Source organism: Babylonia areolata, chromosome 11 (assembly GCF_041734735.1).
Source record: "Babylonia areolata isolate BAREFJ2019XMU chromosome 11, ASM4173473v1, whole genome shotgun sequence".
Classification (NCBI taxonomy): Eukaryota; Metazoa; Mollusca; class Gastropoda; order Neogastropoda; family Buccinidae; genus Babylonia; species Babylonia areolata.
This window is the reverse complement of record NC_134886.1, coordinates 858,060-878,910: the sequence shown is the minus strand read 5'-3', so window position 1 is coordinate 878,910 and position 20,851 is coordinate 858,060. Positions and strand designations below refer to the sequence as shown.

Sequence of the window (20,851 nt, the reverse complement as noted above, 5' to 3'; positions counted from 1 at the left end):
AAAGAGGGGAGAGAGGGGGGGACAGGACGACAGACAGACAGCCACACAGATATACAGAAACTCTTGACTCAGAGAAAGAGGGGAGAGAGGGGGGGACAGGACGACAGACAGCCACATAGATAGACAGAGACTCTTGACTCAGAGAAAGAAGGGAGATAGGGAGGGACAGGACGACAGACAGCCACATAGATAGACAGACAGAGACTCTTGACTCAGAGAAAGAGGGGAGAGAGGGGGGGACAGGACGACAGACAGACAGCCACACAGATATACAGAAACTCTTGACTCAGAGAAAGAGGGGAGATAGGGAGGGACAGGACGACAGACAGCCACATAGATAGACAGAGACTCTTGACTCAGAGAAAGAGGGGAGAGAGGGGGGGGACAGGACGACAGACAGACAGCCACATAGATAGACAGGCAGAGACTCTTGACTCAGAGAAAGAGGGGAGAGAGGGAGGGACAGGACGACAGACAGCCAGCCACATAGATAGACAGGCAGAGACAAGGCCAAAACAAACACTGTTTCTATTTTCAAATGTTGACGAGCTTACAGTTGGGCCAGCAGCAAGATGACAACGATATCATCAATAGTTTCTCCACTGCAAGGCGAATCCATTCACAGCTTAGTTGGGGGGTTTTCTCACGGCCCGACCAAGCGTGTTGGGTTACGCTGCTGCTCAGGCATTTGCTTAGCAGATGTGGTGTAGAGTATATGGATTTGTCCGAACGCTTTGATGCCTCCTTGATGACTGATCTGAGCTGAACCGAATAACTATAACACTTAAAGTAAGAGGCAAGATTGCATTGGCTCTTAGTGCTGCAGCCTTGAGGGCCAGTTGGTCTTCGGGGATTGCCTCAACGCCGATTTTCCTAAAGCCCCCTTGAGCTAGAGAGTGGAGATGTAACTTGGGCAAAACACTCCTCGCTGTAGTCCAGTTCTAGCCCAGATAGTCGGGACAGCAGCTGCTTTCTCTGCTGTTGTGATGGTTATGGTTGGACAGGGATGCCATGCACCCTGCTTCCTCTCTCCCTGTCCGGTCACACTCCGGTTCTGTCCGGTCACACTCCGGTTCTGTCCGGTCATCCTCTCTCCCTGTGCGGTCATCCTCTCTCCCTGTCCGGTCATCCTCTCTCCCTGTCCGGTCATCCTCTCTCCCTGTGCGGTCACACTCCGGCTCTGTCCTGCTGCATGCTGTGCCAGCCAGCCTCTGCCGTCACGCAGCCTGCAGGACTGTCCACGTTGACCAAAGCACTGACAGACTGTCCACGTGGACCAAAGCACTGTCAGACTGTCCACGTGGACCAAAGCACTGTCAGACTGTCCACGTTGACCAAAGCACTGACAGACTGTCCACGTGGACCAAAGCACTGTCACACTGTCCAGGTGGTGACTGTGGACCAAAGCACTGTCACACTGTCCAGGTGGTGACTGTGGACCAAAGCACTGTCAGACTGTCCACGTGGACCAAAGCACTGTCAGACTGTCCACGTGGACCAAAGCACTGTCAGACTGTCCACGTGGGCCAAAACACTGTCAGACTGTCCACGTTGACCAATGCACTGTCACACTGTCCAGGTGGTGACTGTGGACCAAAGCACTGTCAGACTGTCCACGTGGACCAAAGCACTGTCACACTGTCCACGTGGACCAAAGCACTGTCAGACTGTCCACATGGACCAAAGCACTGTCAGACTGTCCACATGGACCAAAGCGCTGTCAGACTGTCCACGTGGACCAAAGCACTGTCAGACTGTCCAGGTGGTGACTGTGGACCAAAGCACTGTCACACTGTCCACGTGGACCAAAGCACTGTCAGCCTGTCTGCGTGGTGACTGTGGACACTACGGCAAGTTCCCTCTGATGGATTACACGTCCATCACATCTCACGAACAAGGTGCAAACAGATTGGTTCATGGCAAACAGCGCGTTCTCTGTATGTCTATGACTTTATCCATTGATGCGCTGGAGCTAGATTCAAATCCGTCGTTCCTAAAAAGCGCTGAGCAAAGCAGATGACAACATGACGCAAACCATTCACTTTGTTGACGTTGAGCAAAACAGATGACAACATGACGCAAACCATTCACTTTGTTGGCGCTGAGTAAAACAGATGACAACATGACGCAAACCATTCACTTTGTTGGCGCTGAGCAAAACAGATGACAACATGACGCAAACCATTCACTTTGTTGGCGCTGAGCAAAACAGATGACAACATGACGCAAACCATTCACTTTGTTGGCGCTGAGTAAAACAGATGACAACATGACGCAAACCATTCACTTTGTTGGCGCTGAGCAAAACAGATGACAACATGACGCAAACCATTCACTTTGTTGGCGCTGAGTAAAACAGATGACAACATGACGCAAACCATTCACTTTGTTGGCGCTGAGCAAAACAGATGACAACATGACGCAAACCATTCACTTTGTTGGCGCTGAGTAAAACAGGTGACAACATGACGCAAACCATTCACTTTGTTGACCAGTCTGATCGCCCTAGTCAGGGTCGTGGGTACACGATTCGTGACGGAAAACGCTATGTACCCATCAAAGATAAGATAAAATTAGCTTTATTATCTCATTAAGAGATATTGCACCAGGTGTTGTAACACAAAACAGACAACGTGTAAAGTTTGTATATATATATATATATATATATATATATGTGTGTGTGTGTGTGTGTGTGTGTGTGTGTGTGTGTGTGTGTGTGTGTGTGTGTGTAATGTGTCTGTGTATGTGTGTTTGTGTGTGTGTGTGTGTTTCAAATGAAAACGTTTCACATATTTGCTTAATTAAAAAATGCAATTAATGAGCCAGTGGGAGACAAACAGATAGAGATAGGAAAGAGAGAAACAGAGACAGATACATAGAGACACAGAGACAGATAGACAGACAGAGGACAGAGACAAATTAGCCACTTTCATGACATCAGAGAGTGATGAACAATAAGAAAAAGATGGTGAAGAAGACGCAAAAGAAGGAGGTCAACAAGAAGCATAAGAAAAAGACAATGATACGAAAGACACGAAAGACGAAGAAGAAGAAGGATGAGGAGGTGGAGGAGGGAGAGGAGGAGGAGGAGAAGGAGAGGGGGGAATAAGGGAAGAGGATAAGGAGGAGAGGTAAAACTAAAAGGAAAAAAAAGAAGAAAGAAAACATTAAACAAAAAGAAACCAACAAATAAGAAAGAAAGACGAAGATCAAAACCATACAGAAGAACGAGAAGAAAAAAGGGAAAGAGATAGATATCCATCTTGACCACGAGGAAGATCATCGAGCGGCACACTTTCTGTCTTCCTGGCCCTGCGTACACGTGGGATTACTGCCGTGGACAAAAAAGGCAAGGCCGTAACGGGAATCCTTGCCAAAGCCCCATTGCACATTGTTAGGGAGAGAAGGTGTATAGAGTTACATCAAGGATCTCTTTCTGCACAGAAACCACACGACTTTTGGCGCGGAGAACATTAGATGGTGCACAGCCAGGAGTATAGCCGTCAGATGGGTCCTCTTACCCATTCAGTCCCACACAACGAGCTGTTCAACGGACGCTGGACTTTTAAAGAGCATTAACCTATGTTCAGGACATGTCGCAAGCGCATCTGGGTGCTTCGTGTGTGTGTGTGTGTGTGTGTGTGTGTGTGTGTGTGTGTGTTTTCTTCTTGTGTGTCTGTGTGTGTGTGTGGTTTTTTTCCGTGTGTGTGTATGTGTGTGTGTGTGTGTTCGGAAGTATCTGTGGATGTGTCTGTGTCTGTGTGTCTGTCTGTATGTATGTGTGCGAATGAGGAAGAAAAAACAGAGAGATAGAGGGAGACAGACAGACAGGCAGAAAGACGGAGAGAGAAGAAGAAGAATAGGGGAGAAGAAACTTTGCACATTAGAGACAAAACTTAAGACACAGAAAGACAGACACTGACACAGCAATTGTCACAGCACTGCGTGAATCACTGGGTCCTTGGACCTCTCACACTGATCCCCTCACACACACACACACACACAGTGCCCTCAACACAAGGGTGTGCGGAGTGGATGTGGGATGGTGACCAATCAGAGGAAACGAACCATTGAAGGCAGGAGACGTGTGGGTGCTGCACGTGTTTCAGTGTCCTCTTGTCAGCGCGTGCATCCTTGTGATTCTGATGCAATCTCATTATGTTATCTCCAAAAATCAAACAACCCCAACAAACACACAGATAACAATAGATGTCCCCAAATGTCTGACGCTGCAGTGTTATCGCCATCTCCACAGCCACACAGGCACACCTTACAGGTCTGGTCTGTCTCCATCACTGTTTTAACGTTGCCACTCACTGGGGAGTAAGGGGGGGGGGGGGGGGGGGAGGGGGGGGGGCGACTGATGCGGGGAGAGGGGTAGGGAAAGGGAGAGAACTAAAATTTCTCATTTCTTTGTGCTTGTTTTCCTACTTTCTTGTTTTGTTATTGCGTTGTTGTTTTTTTGTGGATTTTGTAAGTTTGTATTTGTTTATTTGCTTCTGAGTTCGTGGGGAGGGGGGAGGGGTGCGCAAAGAAAAGGAAAAAAGAAAGAAAGCAAAATGACAGAAACAAAGATGCCAAGGTGAATACCAGAAAGAAAGAGAGTGTGGGTTGTGTGTGTTTGTGTATATGTGTGTTTGTGTATGTGTAAGAGCGCATGTGTGTATGTGTGTATGCAGGCGTGTGTATATGTGTGTGTATGTGATTTTTTTTAGAAAGTGTGAGTGCGGTTGTGCGTGCGTGCGTGCGTCTGTGTGTGTGTGTGTGTGTGTGTGTCCTGGATTGGTTTATCTCATGACTTGTCACACCCAGTCTGTCCATGATGGTCACGTATCCTCCCGATCTGTGTTGAAGTGTGTGCTGCCACAGGATTCAGTGTTCGTCCCAGGCCCAGTGTTATATACCAAGCACTGGGAAATTATGAAATTTTAGAAAAAAAAAATGGTGGGTAAGGTGGTGGGAGCAGGGGAGCATAGAGGAGAGAACTACTCGTTTTTAACTATTCAGATTTAGCTTCAAGGTCTGTGATATGATTTTAAGAGATGTGACATGGATGTTATAGTATTGATTGCATCATTTCGGTGTTGTAATGTGTCACGTGACCGGTCGAGGTTGAGGACCACCTACAACCCGACAGGCCCCGCGCAATCTAATAAAAGAAAATTTAAGAAAAAATGGGTCTCCGGATCCTCGCACGCTCAATTAAATGCAGCCAACACCAAGAATTTGTACACAATACCACACTTTATTCACTCACTCACACGGATATACTGACAACCAAAACAGCAGTGGGGCCTAACTATTTCCCTTAATACCCCCTCCACTCCCCAAACTTACTAACCCGCTAATTCAAATTGCCACATCATAAGTGGGAATGAGGGAAAAATAAATGAGTAAATTACATTCGCTCGAACACGTACACTCACCCCTCTTATGCACTGCTCTCACACATACACACGCATCCTCTATCGTCCATGTACGACTCGCATTAGTTCCGAACACACAGGTCCTTGTCACAAACAACGCACGATGCAGGCGACCACTGGGAGTTCTAGTCTTTCTGTAGACAGGTGGGGTGTAAAGCGGCAGTTGTATACGTTGGGGACACCCCTGTGACAGTCTCAGGGTATCACGGGTGCAGGGAAGGATGTGGATGTCCAGGACAACGGCGGACCACTCTTCAGAGCTGTAAAAAGACTCGAGTGAAGAGTCAAGCAAAAATTAAAAAAACAACAACAAAAAACAGTACATGTGCTAAAGCAGACACACAGAGGGGTTTCGCACACACTCACATGTACAGCTGAACGCCTTAATACAACCGTAAAAAAAACACACACAAAAAAAAAAAAAAAAAAAAAAACAATAACAGAATGTGTGCACACAGATATCCATAAATCAGAATCCACAAGGATTAGCAGGGGCACACTGCACTGAAATTAAAGTATGTATCTCAAAATGCAATAATAACAACAACACCAAAAACCTGAAATATATGTCAACGGTCGCTCCCTGTCTATAGAAAAATAACAACAAAACTAGCATTCTTCACCCTTCTAACCTGACTCACCTCAAGAGCTCGTGAAAAAAAAATAATACGGGAGATTAAATCCCTGGAACTAGGACGTAATTCCAGACCTCCTGGTCGGACATGGACCCAGGAAATGTAGTGGCACTGGAGGCCCCAAACCCGAACTGAATCGGTAAAAAAAACAACCCCTCACTCCAAAACGAATGGAGCAGGAACAGTGACTAGTGCGGCGTTGACGACCGTTGGTCCCTCCCTTCTTCCGGTCCCACAATTCCTTGCTGCGATGCATGCTTCCATTTCCGCCCCAGTACCCCACAACAAAATCGTCGGACAACAGGTTCGTGTTTAGAGCCAAGTCGAAGTGAAACTCTTGGCCGTCGGCGCGAAGCCCGCAAAACACACTGTTCTTCCCCAGTTGATCTGACCCGTCGAGGTAGATCCCGTATGAATTGTCCTTATCAAACTTGTAGTTGAGCTAAACAACCGGCAGATATGCATGCACGAGAAAAAGAAAACATCAACCTGAGCTGACTAGAGGGAGGGAAGGAGCACACGCTCATTCGCGCGTACACACGCACATGTGCACGCACGCATAGAAATAAAGAAAGAAAGAAGGGAACAAGAAAAAACAAAACAAAGCAAACAGCGAAAATCATGACGTATTCGAGGGGTCAAGTTGACCCAAATTCCTTCTCCTTTTTTTTTTTTTCAACGCTACACTGTCGCACGCGACAGTTTCCCCCCTCCTTAAAAGTGTCGATCTCAAATCTGAGATTCACACTTACAGCCATGCATGGTTGACATGCTTCGTCAATTACTTGAATTTTAAAATAATTATGTGAAACAAAACACAAGAAATGGTAAACGCTGTGCACCGTCCCCGCTCAACAGACCAACGGATCAAGCGTTCCAACCATCCGCTAGGGCTAAATCTGTATCGCATGGAGAAACAGTGGGACAAGGCTAACACGCCGGTCAACCCTGGTGCAGCGACTCGGCATGAGTCAAACCTCCAGTTACTGCCCAGTCCTACTCAGGTAGTCTGCCCCCAGGTTGTCGACACCCTTGATGTGTCTGAAGGTGAAGCTGTGAGACTGGAGCTCCACAGCCCATCCCATGAGACGTCGACTGACGGGACGGATACGGTGCAGATACTTGAGAGGATGATGGTCGCTCTCAAGCACAAAATGCCTTCCGTACAGGTAGGGATAGAACTTCCGTATACCCCAAACCACTGCCAGTGCCTCCTGCTCTATGGTGTGGTACCGCTGTTCAGCTCCACTGAGCTTCTTGCTGGCGAAAGCTATGGGTTGTAGTCCTTCACCGTGATCCTGAAGAAGCACGGCCCCAAGGCCCAACCCTGAGGCGTCTGTCCGTAGCACAAATGTTTTGCTAGGGTCGGGAAGGACCAGCACTGGGGGGTTGATGAGTGCTTCTTTTAACTTGTCAAAGGCTTTCTGGCACTCATCCGACCACAGAACTTTGTTGGGCTCACTGCCCTTGGTCTTGTTGGTCAGAGGTAGGGCTGTTTCTGAGAACTTAGGCACGAAACGCCTGTAATAGCCAGCCAGTCCAAGGAAGGCACGCAGCTCCTTCTTTGTGGCAGGAGGGTGTGCTTCCCGGATCTTTGCTACCTTGTCCTGTTCTGGGTGCAGCTGACCACCCTGGAGGTGGTGTCCAAGAAAGCTGATTTCCGGACAGCCAAGCTGGCACTTAGTAGGTCTCGCCGCCAGCTGTACCTCCTGTAGGCAGAGTATCTGCTGCAGAACTTCGGTGTGACGATCCCAAGTACCGGTGGCCAGCAGCAGATCATCCATAAAGTTATGGGCATCATCTAACTACAGTGGTCCCAGAACTCTTCGCATGATGCGACTAAAAATCGCACCGGCCGTTTTCAGCCCGAACGGCATCACCAGCCACTGAAACTGACCCTGTGGCGTCGTGAATGCGGTCTTGGGTCGGTCACTCTCTTTCATGGGTATCTGCCAATACCCTTTAGCTAAGTCGAGTTTAGAAAAGTACTTGGCATGGCTCAGCTTTGCAAAAATCTGGTTGACATCGGGCAACGGTTCTGCATCAAAGCGTAGTACCCGGTTGAGACGGCGAAAGTCCACACAGAAGCGAACCTTCCCGTCTTTCTTTTTGACTAATACAATGGGTGCAGAGTAAGGTGACGTGGCAGGCTCGATCACTCCCATCTTCAGCATGGATTGGACCTCCTCTCTGATTACGTCATACTGTGAGTGGGGCAGTGGGTACTGGCGGACTCGTACTGGTGTAATGTCCTCCAGAACCAGCTCACACTCCCCCACGGTGCACCTGAGGGGAAGGTCGGTGAGAACGCCACTAGCACTCTGACAGATACCCATGATTTCCTGCTTCTGTGAAGAAGTGAGGTTTGTGTGGACAGAGACATCTTTCCATGTCTCTTCTGCTTGCAGGGGTAGAAGTGGAATCCCCTGTGAGCTGAAAGAGCCTGTGTGGTCATCTTCTGTTTCTTCTATGACCACTGGGGCTACAGCTGCGGAACACTCCTCTCTCCGGGTGTACCGCTTCAGTAGATTGGCATGATAGAGTCGTGGGGTTCCTTTGACCGCAATACGGTAATCCCAGTCGCCCACCCGCTCTATCACCCTGTAGGGGCCCTGCCAAGCAATTTGGAGCTTGTTCTTTTTCTCTGGTAAGAGCAGCAAGACTTCGTCTCCTACCTCGAACCATCGCTCACGGGCTTTTTTATCATACTGTCGCTTGTACTTGGTGGCTGCTTGCTGCAGGTTCTCTCGTGCCAGCCTGCAGGTCTCTTCCAGCCAATTGCGCAGATCCACCACGTACTCTACCTCCGTGAGGGTTTCTGGAGGCGATGACGCTTCCTTGGTCCACAGCTGGCGCAAAAGAGCCATGGGCCCCCTGACCGTGCGGCCATACAGAAGCTCAAAGGGAGAAAACCGCAGGGACTCCTGTGGCACTTCCCTGAACGCAAACAGGACGGCTGGAATGAACAGATCCCAATCCTTGGGCTTCTCAATACAGAGGCGTTGGATCATTTTCTTCAGGGTGGCGTTGAAACGATCTACAAGACCGTTTGCCTGTGCATGGTATGGAGTCGTAGTTCTGCCATGGATCCCCAACAACCGGTTTACCTGAGCCATCACGTCACTTGTGAACTGGGTACCTCTGTCTGTGAGTACCTCCGGGGGTACTCCCACTCGGGTCCACATTTGCCACAGTGCGTCTGCAACTGTGACAGAATCGATTCCCTTCAACGCAACGGCTTCTGGGTAACGTGTGGCGTAATCAACGACCACCAGAATGTAACGATTGCCCCGCGCAGAGGCTGGAGTGATTGGACCTACGATGTCCACTCCCACTTTCTGGAAGGGTTCTGACACAAGAGGGACAGTACCTAGCGGCACACGCTGGTTCTTACCACGCGGAGAAGTACGCTGACAGACGTCACACGACCGACAGTACTGGCGGACATCCTTGCACATGCCAGGCCAGTAGAAGTGTTGCCACACTCGCTCTTGTGTCCGCCGAACTCCCAAATGCCCCGCCATGGGTATGTCATGCCCTAGGGAGAGAACAGTGCGCCTGAGGCCCAGAGGTACCACCAGTTGCTTGAGGTGCTCCCCGTTCTTGTGGAACACACGGAACAAGAGACCATCGTGCATTGTGTAAGATGCCTTACCCTCCCGTTCTGTGTTGATATTGGGAGTTGTCGCTTGTCTCAGTTGCTGCAGGGTGTGGTCTCTGGCCTGAAGACGACGGACGGTCTCCCTATCTGTGTGGAGAGCTACTGTGTCTGTCACCGGTCCCTGAGTAGGCTGTAAGACGGGCGCCTGATCCCTTGCCATCGCTCGTGTGGTTACTGCTGCCAACACCTCCCTGGGTAGCTGTGTCGACACCCCTTGTCGTGTACCGTCTGCGAAAAGCACATTGTTACCAATGAGCAGTGTATATGCAGGATTCCGGAGTGCCACAGCCCACACAGCTCCTTTAAAGTACGGTGTAGCAACCTGTACCTTAACATAAGGACGGACAGCGTTGAAGGACTTTTCAACTCCAGTCACCTGACACGTTCCTCCTTTCTCGGCGTCAGGAGGTACCACACTCTCGTCAACGAAAGTGCATGTAGCGCCAGAGTCTCGAATAGAATCGACTATCCGATCTTCTACGAGGCTGAGAAACACAGAACAGGTAGGCCCCATTCCTCCTTGGTCACCTTGTTGTTCAGCGCTGAACACAGGTACAGTTGCTAAAGCGCAACTCTCGTGTGTGTGGCCGACTGCCGCTTGTTGCCTCCGGTCTCTCTTTAACTTTGGACAGTCGCGCTTGTAATGTCCCCCATCACCACAATAAAAACACTGATTGCCCCCCTTACCCGGTGCAGTGGCCGACTTAGGGGCAGATGCCATGCTGCCACGAGGCGGAACAACTGAATGCGGTGATTGTTCAGCCAACGGATGCTGAGAATAGCTTAGGTTCCCACGCTTCGGCATGGGCGAAGACTTGAGTCCCCCACCTAGAGAACCTGCACTGGTCTTGAAGACCCTGATTCCCCTTCTAGCTTCCGCAAAGCGTTCGGCCCTCTCTATGACTTCCTGGAACGTTCTAAGGCCTTCATCCCTGATACACACAGCCAGGTCGTCTGTCACAGTGCTGAGAAGCTGCTCAATGAGAATCAAGTCCCTCAGTGCCATTCCGGACATGGTTTCCCAGTGCTCGAGCGTGCGCTTAAGACGAATCCCAAACTGGATGAAGGACTCACTTCCGGCTTTGCGTATCTCCCTAAACTTTTTACGGTAAGCTTCAGGAGATATCCTGAACTGACGGCGAAGCGCCGCTTTCAGATCAGTATAAGAACTCTCCGGAGGTAAGTTGTTAAATGCCTCCCGGGCCTTTCCTGTCAAGGAACTAATCAAGTAAAGTGATCGAGTCTCTTCTGCCATGTTATAGGAGTCAGCGACTGCTTCGAAATGATCTAAAAAATCGTCAACATCGTCGCCTGGGCGTAACTCAGGAAGAGTCAGCCTTGGAGGGGCGAAAGTGGGCAGTCTCGCTGCCGGGGACTCCTCTCGGCTAGGCCGCTGAGCAAGGCTTTGAGCCAAAAGCTCAAATCTCTCTCGCTCTAACTGCCGGAGCTCCATCTCCTCCTGTCGACGTATCTCCTCCTTCCTCTCCTCCTCCTGTCGACGTATCTCTTCTTTCGTCTCCTCATCTTGTCGACGCATCTCCTCCTTTCTCTCCAAATACAGAATGAGGGATGTAACGTCGCCCCCCACCATGGAGGTATTATCATGCGTGTTAGACTCTGAAACCCGTGAGGTCATAACCCCAGGAGTGCCAGTGACGTACCCAGTGCCTGAGGTAGTTATCTGAGAACGTACCTGTGAAGGACTGGGGAACCTTGGGCCTGTAAAAGCTCCCCCAGGAGTGGTGACATTTGTCCAAACCACTGTGGAAGTGACTGGAGGGGTGTTATACTGTGCCTCCATCATCTCCTTGATCCAATTAGGGGACTGCCGAGAAATTCCTGAGCCAGGGCCCAGAGTTTTCAGAAAGGGAGAATCCTCCCCGACAACGACCACTTCTTTCTTGCCTGAGGCCGTGGCTGACCTTGTAACCGGTCCTTGGGATGGATCTTTTCCCATGACATACTTGGAAGCCATCGTAACGGACCCTGACACTATGCACAAACAAAACCAGGGGATTATGAAGAAGTTAAACACGGAAATGCTGAGTTACCACTACGAATAGCTATCACCCCTTGTGTTCTTCAAAAACTGTTTATGAGGAGCAGTCAGTGTAGATACAGGGTACCCCCCGTGGAATAGACACCCTAAACCCCAGTGAGTGAAAAAAAAAAATATATATATATATATTTACTGTTAACTTCCCACTCTAGCTTCCCACATATAATAAAAACAAAACATTGCCAGTTACAAAATAAATAAATAACCTGGATAATACAAACTACTTAGTGAAAGCTGCGAGCGGCGATCGGGAAGCGGAAGATCCCGGACGAGCCCCCAAAAATTGTCACGTGACCGGTCGAGGTTGAGGACCACCTACAACCCGACAGGCCCCGCGCAATCTAATAAAAGAAAATTTAAGAAAAAATGGGTCTCCGGATCCTCGCACGCTCAATTAAATGCAGCCAACACCAAGAATTTGTACACAATACCACACTTTATTCACTCACTCACACGGATATACTGACAACCAAAACAGCAGTGGGGCCTAACTATTTCCCTTAATACCCCCTCCACTCCCCAAACTTACTAACCCGCTAATTCAAATTGCCACATCATAAGTGGGAATGAGGGAAAAATAAATGAGTAAATTACATTCGCTCGAACACGTACACTCACCCCTCTTATACACTGCTCTCACACATACACACGCATCCTCTATCGTCCATGTACGACTCGCATTAGTTCCGAACACACAGGTCCTTGTCACAAACAACGCACGATGCAGGCGACCACTGGGAGTTCTAGTCTTTCTGTAGACAGGTGGGGTGTAAAGCGGCAGTTGTATACGTTGGGGACACCCCTGTGACAGTCTCAGGGTATCACGGGTGCAGGGAAGGATGTGGATGTCCAGGACAACGGCGGACCACTCTTCAGAGCTGTAAAAAGACTCGAGTGAAGAGTCAAGCAAAAATTAAAAAAACAACAACAAAAAACAGTACATGTGCTAAAGCAGACACACAGAGGGGTTTCGCACACACTCACATGTACAGCTGAACGCCTTAATACAACCGTAAAAAAAACACACACAAAAAAAAAAAAAAAAAAAAACAATAACAGAATGTGTGCACACAGATATCCATAAATCAGAATCCACAAGGATTAGCAGGGGCACACTGCACTGAAATTAAAGTATGTATCTCAAAATGCAATAATAACAACAACACCAAAAACCTGAAATATATGTCAACGGTCGCTCCCTGTCTATAGAAAAATAACAACAAAACTAGCATTCTTCACCCTTCTAACCTGACTCACCTCAAGAGCTCGTGAAAAAAAAAATAATACGGGAGATTAAATCCCTGGAACTAGGACGTAATTCCAGACCTCCTGGTCGGACATGGACCCAGGAAATGTAGTGGCACTGGAGGCCCCAAACCCGAACTGAATCGGTAAAAAAAACAACCCCTCACTCCAAAACGAATGGAGCAGGAACAGTGACTAGTGCGGCGTTGACGACCGTTGGTCCCTCCCTTCTTCCGGTCCCACAATTCCTTGCTGCGATGCATGCTTCCATTTCCGCCCCAGTACCCCACAACAAAATCGTCGGACAACAGGTTCGTGTTTAGAGCCAAGTCGAAGTGAAACTCTTGGCCGTCGGCGCGAAGCCCGCAAAACACACTGTTCTTCCCCAGTTGATCTGACCCGTCGAGGTAGATCCCGTATGAATTGTCCTTATCAAACTTGTAGTTGAGCTAAACAACCGGCAGATATGCATGCACGAGAAAAAGAAAACATCAACCTGAGCTGACTAGAGGGAGGGAAGGAGCACACGCTCATTCGCGCGTACACACGCACATGTGCACGCACGCATAGAAATAAAGAAAGAAAGAAGGGAACAAGAAAAAACAAAACAAAGCAAACAGCGAAAATCATGACGTATTCGAGGGGTCAAGTTGACCCAAATTCCTTCTCCTTTTTTTTTTTTTTTTCAACGCTACACTGTCGCACGCGACATAATGCTTGATGTATATGTTGGAGTCATGTTGTGTTTGATTCTTTGTTGTGTGTACATACATGAATCGCAGGGCTATGAATGTGAATTGTCACTTCAGTGTTGAAACGCACAGTATTGTTAGTGCTTTACTGGATGTGTGTGCAGGGCTATGAATGTGAATTGTCACTTCAGTGTTGAAATGCACAGTACTGTTAGTGCTTTACTGGATGTGTGTGCAGGGCTATGAATGTGAATTGTCACTTCAGTGTTGAAATGCACAGTACTGTTAGTGCTTTACTGGATGTGTGTGCAGGGCTATGAATGTAAATTGTCCCTTCAGTGTTGAAACACGTTTTAAACGTCCATTGTTAGCATCGTACAGCGCAGTTAGGCATGTTTTGCATGACATGGCGTTAAATATTATCATTATTAGTATAGAAATACGAAAAGATGGAAACTATGTGCTCTGTAATTTTGCGAGCAACACACACACACACACACACACACACACACACACACACACACACACACACACACACACACGGATATTCACAACCAAACCCACAATTCTTCCACCATTCTCACACACGTCAAAGATGAGAAGGCTACTTCCTTCCGGCGGAAATGATGTCATACATCTTCCTGTCCTGCACATCGTGGAAGATGACAAGCGGCCTGTGAAGTGACTGTGACCAAAGTCACGGGGCAGGCAATGCTGATGCTGATTTAGATGCTCACCAGAATAGTCCCCCTCATTAAATCATGTTATAAAACAACGCCACGGCGTGGGAGTAAGCTCGGGGGGGTGTGCGTGTCAGCTGTTATTGGAACTGTGGTGGGCCAAACTGAAAGAATCTGAACACACAATCAGGAAAAAACAGCACCAAAATAACGATAACAACAACGAATCTTTATGAGGGTAAAATGTAAGGTCAGTTTGAAATGTTCAGAAAAAAATGAGGATGAGATAAATACACACACACACACACACACACACACACACATATATATATATATATATATATATATATATATATATATAACATATGCATGTATATATAAACTACATGCACGATTGATAAGTGAAAATGCATACAAAAAGACGCACATGTACGCACACACAAGCATATAAGACAAACAGACATGCAGACAGAAAAGGAGAGAGAGAGAGAGAGAGAGAGAGAGAGAGAGAGAGAGAGAGAGATTCGTAACACACACACACACACACACACACACACACACACACACACACACATAACACACGCGCGCGCACGCGCGCGCGAGAAACACCAGCTCATTCTCCTGGCACAATTCTGCATAACCGCACACAGCTTTCAGTCGCAATGACCGTCAGAACTCCACTTCAACTGACTGTCCGCCACCAACACCAGACTACAAGACTAAGCAGTTCAGTGGGAAACTGTCCGTCAGTGATGGGATTCTGCAGTAAAGCTGTCTATCAGTGATGGGATTCTGCAGTAAAGCTGTCTGTTAGTGATGGGATTCTGCAGTAAAGCTGTCTGTTAGTGATGGGATTCTGCAGTAAAGCTGTCTGTTGGTGATGGGATTCTGCAGTGAAGCTGTCTGTTGGTGATGGGATTCTGCATAAAGCTGTCTGTTGGTGATGGGATTCTGCAGTAAAGCTGTCTGCCAGTGATGGGATTCTGCAGTAAAGCTGTCTGTTGGTGATGGGATTCTGCAGTAAAGCTGTCTACTAGTGATGGGATTCTGCAGTAAAACTGTCTGTTGGTGATGGGATTCTGCAGTAAAGCTGTCTGTCAGTGATGGGATTCTGCAGTAAAACTGTCTGTTGGTGATGGGATTCTGCAGTAAAGCTGTCTGTTAGTGATGGGATTCTGCAGTAAAGCTGTTGGTGATGGGATTCTGCAGTAAAGCTGTCTGTCAGTGATGGGATTCTGCAGTAAAGCTGTCTGTTAGTGATGGGATTCTGCAGTAAAGCTGTCTTTCAGTGATGGGATTCTGCAGTAAGGCTGTCTGTTAGTGATGGGATTCTGCAGTAAAGCTGTCTGTTAGTGATGGGATTCTGCAGTAAGGCTGTCTGTTAGTGATGGAATTCTGCAGTAAAGCTGTCTGTCAGTGATGGGATTCTGCAGTAAAGCTGTCTGTCAGTGATGGGATTCTGCAGTAAAGCTGTCTGTTAGTGATGGGATTCTGCAGTAAAGCTGTCTTTCAGTGATGGGATTCTGCAGTAAAGCTGTCTGTTGGTGATGGGATTCTGCATAAAGCTGTCTGTTGGTGATGGGATTCTGCAGTAAAGCTGTCTGCCAGTGATGGGATTCTGCAGTAAAGCTGTCTGTTGGTGATGGGATTCTGCAGTAAAACTGTCTACTAGTGATGGGATTCTGCAGTAAAGTGCCAAGTTTAAGAAAAAAGCTCCCCTTTCCCTGAACTGTTCTGCCATACACATCCTGTCTCTAACCGTGTCCACCCTCATCGCTTATTCTTTAAAGACACATCATTCTGCTAATGTCTGACTTCAGTACATGTTCAAGATGGCCCTGTTCCTAGACCTGCTGACATCCGGGAACCGCTGTCGCTGTGAATGTCGGGAGTGACGTCACCTCCATGGCACTGATGGTCGACAGGCATGCTCGGGAAATGAAAAAGTTGTGACCACTTACACTGATAGACTGCCGGTGGCCAGAAAACAACAACAAGCAACACACACAAACCAACAAACAAACAATCGCTGAGCAGGGTTCAAGCCCTGGTGTGTTGACAGGGCGAGGGAGGGGTGGCCCCACGGTCCATCACTCCCAGTCCCCGGTGTTTACGGTCCGGCAGGTGTGGCCAGGGTCAGGTGTCGCTAGACCTTGTCCACAACGGGCCAGATTGGATTGCACAGCATGCACCGCGCCCATAACTTTGTGGGCGGGATTAAGGGAAGGGTGTGTGGGTAGGGGGGTGGGAGGGGGTGGGCTGACGTCACGACAAGCATGCCGGGAATGGAAAGCGGCCAGTGGAGAGCTGTCGGCTTTACACAACGCTTCACACTTCACCTGGCACACTGATGGAGGGAGTGACACGTTTCGGAAATATTCACCCCCCACCCCACGCCCCTGTCTGTCTGTCTGTCTGTCTCTCTGTCTTTGTCTCTGTCTGTCTGTCTGTCTGTCTCTCTCTCTCTCTCTTTCCCATTCCTCTCACCCCATCTGTCTCTCTCTCCCTCTCACTCTTCCTTTCTTTCTCCACTCTCTCTCTCTCTCTCATCCCTTTCTTTTGTTCTCTCCAACCCCCCTCTCTCTCTCTCCTACCCCTGTCTCTCCCTATCTCTCCCTGTATCTCTCCCTGTCTCTCCCAGTATCTCTCCCTCTCATTATACACCTGTTGTTCATGTGTTGGCTTTCTCTTTTTGTCTTCACTTTTCTTGCCCAGAGGGTTGGATAGAAACAAGCGCACTATACTTACTCCATTGCCCTGTAGAAATGAAATTTTGTTCGTTCCTCCCTTTCTCTTTCTCTCCCCCCCCCCCCCCCCTGCTCTTCCTCTGTTTCTCCCCCCCCACCCTCTCCTTCTGTCAAGCCCCCCCCCCATGCCCCCCCCACCCCCCCACCCCCACCCCCTCTTTCGAGACATGTTCGGTCAGCCTCCTGGGATTCCGTTCGTCCACGGAAAATCAGAGGACAGCGAAATGAACACACTACAGCACAGACCTAGATGTTCATTGTGTACAGAGGACAGCGAAATGAACACACTACAGCACAGACCTAGCTGTTCATTGTGTACAGAGGACAGCGAAATGAACACACTACAGCACAGACCTAGCTGTTCATTGTAGTGTACAGAGGACAGCGAAATGAACACACTACAGCACAGACCTAGATGTTCATTGTGTACAGAGGACAGCGAAATGAACACACTGTAGCACAGACCTAGCTGTTCATTGTCGAGTGTACACGGGTCAGGCACAAGCAGGTCTGCACAAAGGATGACCTGGGAGACTGGAAAAATCTCCACCCACCATACGCCGTTACCGAGATTCGAACCCGGCACCCTCAAATTGAAAGTCCAACGCTTTAACCACTTGGCTATTGTGGCCATCTTGTATCCAAGTCATCAATTATCCAGTGTTGGCATGTGTAAGGGCCACAAACACAAAGTTTCGTTTTTAGGAAAACATTTTTTTCTGCCTTTTTTGTGACCCATGATAAACATTTCTCTGCTTGTGAAAGGAATACACTTATTTTTTGTCTGTTTTTATTGTCTAGATTCGAATGTCAGCTTTGTGTGCGGTAACAAATATGTCTGTGTTTCAACTGAGTTATGAAAGGAATCCCATACCCACCACTTTGGCCCAGCTAGTCCGTTCCAGATACGTTTTCCACCCAGATCTGCTGTCCATTCCGCGCCAAGCTGCAGTGTTCACATTCATATTTCAGCTGGGTCATTCCATACTTCCCTCAGCGTACTCTTGACATGGGCAGCTCACCACATTCCAGCCGATATTTAATGCATTTTATTGATGTCCTCCTGAATAATGGACATCACCCAGTTTCTCTAGATACCTGTTTGCTTAAAACACACAGGGGTGTATTTAGGAACCCCGTCATGGCGAATGTAGGCACTGCACCAATATGTTTGCACTCTCAAACCAGATCTGACAGCTGTGAGAGAGAGATTCAGGTTCAGATGGTTTAATGTGTTTCGGCCATAGGCATCCATACACATCAGGGATGGGGGAAGAGGGAGTGGGTAATCCAACAGGTCATTTACAGGCTATGTAGTAGCTTTCTTTTAAACACAGTATGTACGAACTAAAATACTTTTCATATTTTTTCTTATTAAGTATGAGGTTATTTTCCAGATTGAGTATAATGTTAATTCACCGCACGTCATACATTCTAAACTATCAATAACACTGGCATTCATGGTTCAATGAAAATACGATATACACATTTCTCGGGGTCGTATTGACAAAATCCGTTAACTTGCAAGAGAAAGAGAGAGAGAGAGAGAGAGAGAGAGAGAGAGAGAGAGAGAAACAGAGAGAGGGGAGACAGATACAGAGAGAGAGAGAGAGAGAGAGAGAGAGAGAGAGAGACGCAGAGGGAGGAAAAAGAGAGAGCACATGTACAGAAACACAGAGACAGGGATGGAGAGAAAGAGAGACGAAGACAGAATCAAGAGTACGATTTATTAGGAGAATATCTTTAATATATATATATATATATATATCGAGAGAGAGAGAGAGATCTTGGTAGTCCGTCGGTAGCCGACGTTGACAAGGTTTGTGACCTCAGCGATGACAGCACATGTGACTCCACAGCCCAAAGCTGGAAGCACACAGGCGCCCACAGGTGTCACAGCGAAAGTCTGAATTTTGGACTGAGGAGGACGAGGCTTTATGTCGTCTGTCTCTTGCAGCGGCGAGAAGCAGTTGTCTGTCCTCTTCAAAGGCAGCTGTTGCATTGGAGGTGAGAGACCTCAAGGATGATCTGTCCGCGGTAGTGGCTTCGAGCTCGAGGTTGCTCTTCGGAGTGTCTTTGTACCTCAGTTTGGGCCTTCCCTGTCTGCGTTGGTACTCCTTGAGCTCACCATACATAAGTTGCCTGGAATGCGGCTGTCGTCCATTCTGATGACATGACCAGTCTATCGTAGCTGAGCCTTATATATATAAAGATATTTATGTTGGTGTCAGCTGCATCAAATATCATTTTAATGCTAGAATATGGCCTTATATGGATGTAATATTGAGTGAGATCAAGTATGATTTGTGTTGTAGTGAGAATGCCTGGATATCGATGTATTATCGATTGACATCAAGTATGATTTGTACTGTAAGAAGAATGCCCTTTTATGGACACAGCGTACATTGTTTGACGCCAACCACGAAGTGTGTTTTCCCGAAGAATGTCCTTTTAGGGGTGGAGTGTCCATTGACCACTGTCTGTGGTGTCCACGAAGTGCTGGCAGCAGACAGCACAGCTGCCTTTGACAGGCCCCTCGCTGTGTAAAGAGGGAGAGCGTCCTCGGGGCAAGTGGCCCGCTCATTGTGTCTGTCAGTCAGTCGTGGTCACGTGACGACAGACACCTGTGGAGGGAAGGGGAACAAGTGTGGCCACAGTGACAGGGAAGAGGGAGGGGGTGTGGGGGCTGGGGGAGGGGGAGTAGCAGCCCCCATACTTTGGTCATACGCCTGATGGGGGAACTGAAGGTGGGCATTGATTGTAGGGACTGAAGACTATGGACCAGAACTCTCTCTCTCTGTCTCTGTCTCTCTGTCTCTGTCTCTCTGTCTCTCTCTGTCTCTCTGTCTCTGTCTCTGTCTCTGTCTCTGTCTCTCTCTCTCTCTCTCTCTCTCTCTCTCTACCTCTCCCTGGCTCTCTTTTTTCTCGAGGGGTTACTGCTGCATGTCCGTAAAGTGTGGAACAACACCACAACAGTAGGTTAAATCGGAGCATGCGGGTGGTGTTAAAATTGCCGAACGTTGAAAATGGTGGGAAGATCTTCTCCTCATGTTTACTTCCAACCCACATCTGGTTCAGTGCACGATAAAACCTCTTTTTATGCCATTCAGATGCTCTCGGTCATAGTTCTCTGATTTTAATCCATCGTTAGCAAGAGGCTTGTTTGATGAGTACTGTGGTGGGTTTAACCCATCGTTAGCAAGAGGCTTGTCTGATGAGTACTGTGGTGGGTTTAACCCATCGTTAGCAAGAGGCTTGTTTGATGAGTACTGTGGTGGGTTTAACCCATCGTTAGCAAGAAGCTTGTCTGATGAGTACTGTAGTGGGTTTAATCCATCGTTAGCAAGAGGCTTGTCTGATGAGAACTGTGGTGGGTTTAACCCATCGTTAGCAAGAGGCTTGTTTTATGAGTACTGTGGTGGGTTTAACCAATCGTTCACAACAGGCTTGTTTTATGAGTACTGTGGTGGGTTTAACCAATCGTTCACAACAGGCTTGTCTGATGAGAACTGTGGTGGGTTTAACCCATCGTTAGCAAGAGGCTTGTTTTATGAGTACTGTGGTGGGTTTAACCCATCGTTAGCGAGAGACTTATCTGATGAGTACTGTGGTGGGTTTAACCCATCGTTAGCAAGAGGCTTGTTTGATGAGTACTGTAGTGGGTTTAACCCATCGTTAGCAAGAAGCTTGTCTGATGAGTACTGTA

At 48.1% G+C, this 20,851-nt stretch overlaps 1 protein-coding gene across 1 annotated transcript; it reads right to left on the bottom strand.

Moving 5' to 3' along the window:
- Positions 1-7,866: 7,866 nt before the first annotated feature.
- LOC143287769 (uncharacterized) lies at positions 7,867-11,697 on the bottom strand. The gene has a single exon (XM_076596053.1). It carries the CDS (start codon positions 11,695-11,697, stop codon positions 7,867-7,869), a length of 3,831 nt encoding a protein of 1,276 aa, XP_076452168.1.
- Between the last annotated feature and the right edge of the window lie 9,154 nt (positions 11,698-20,851).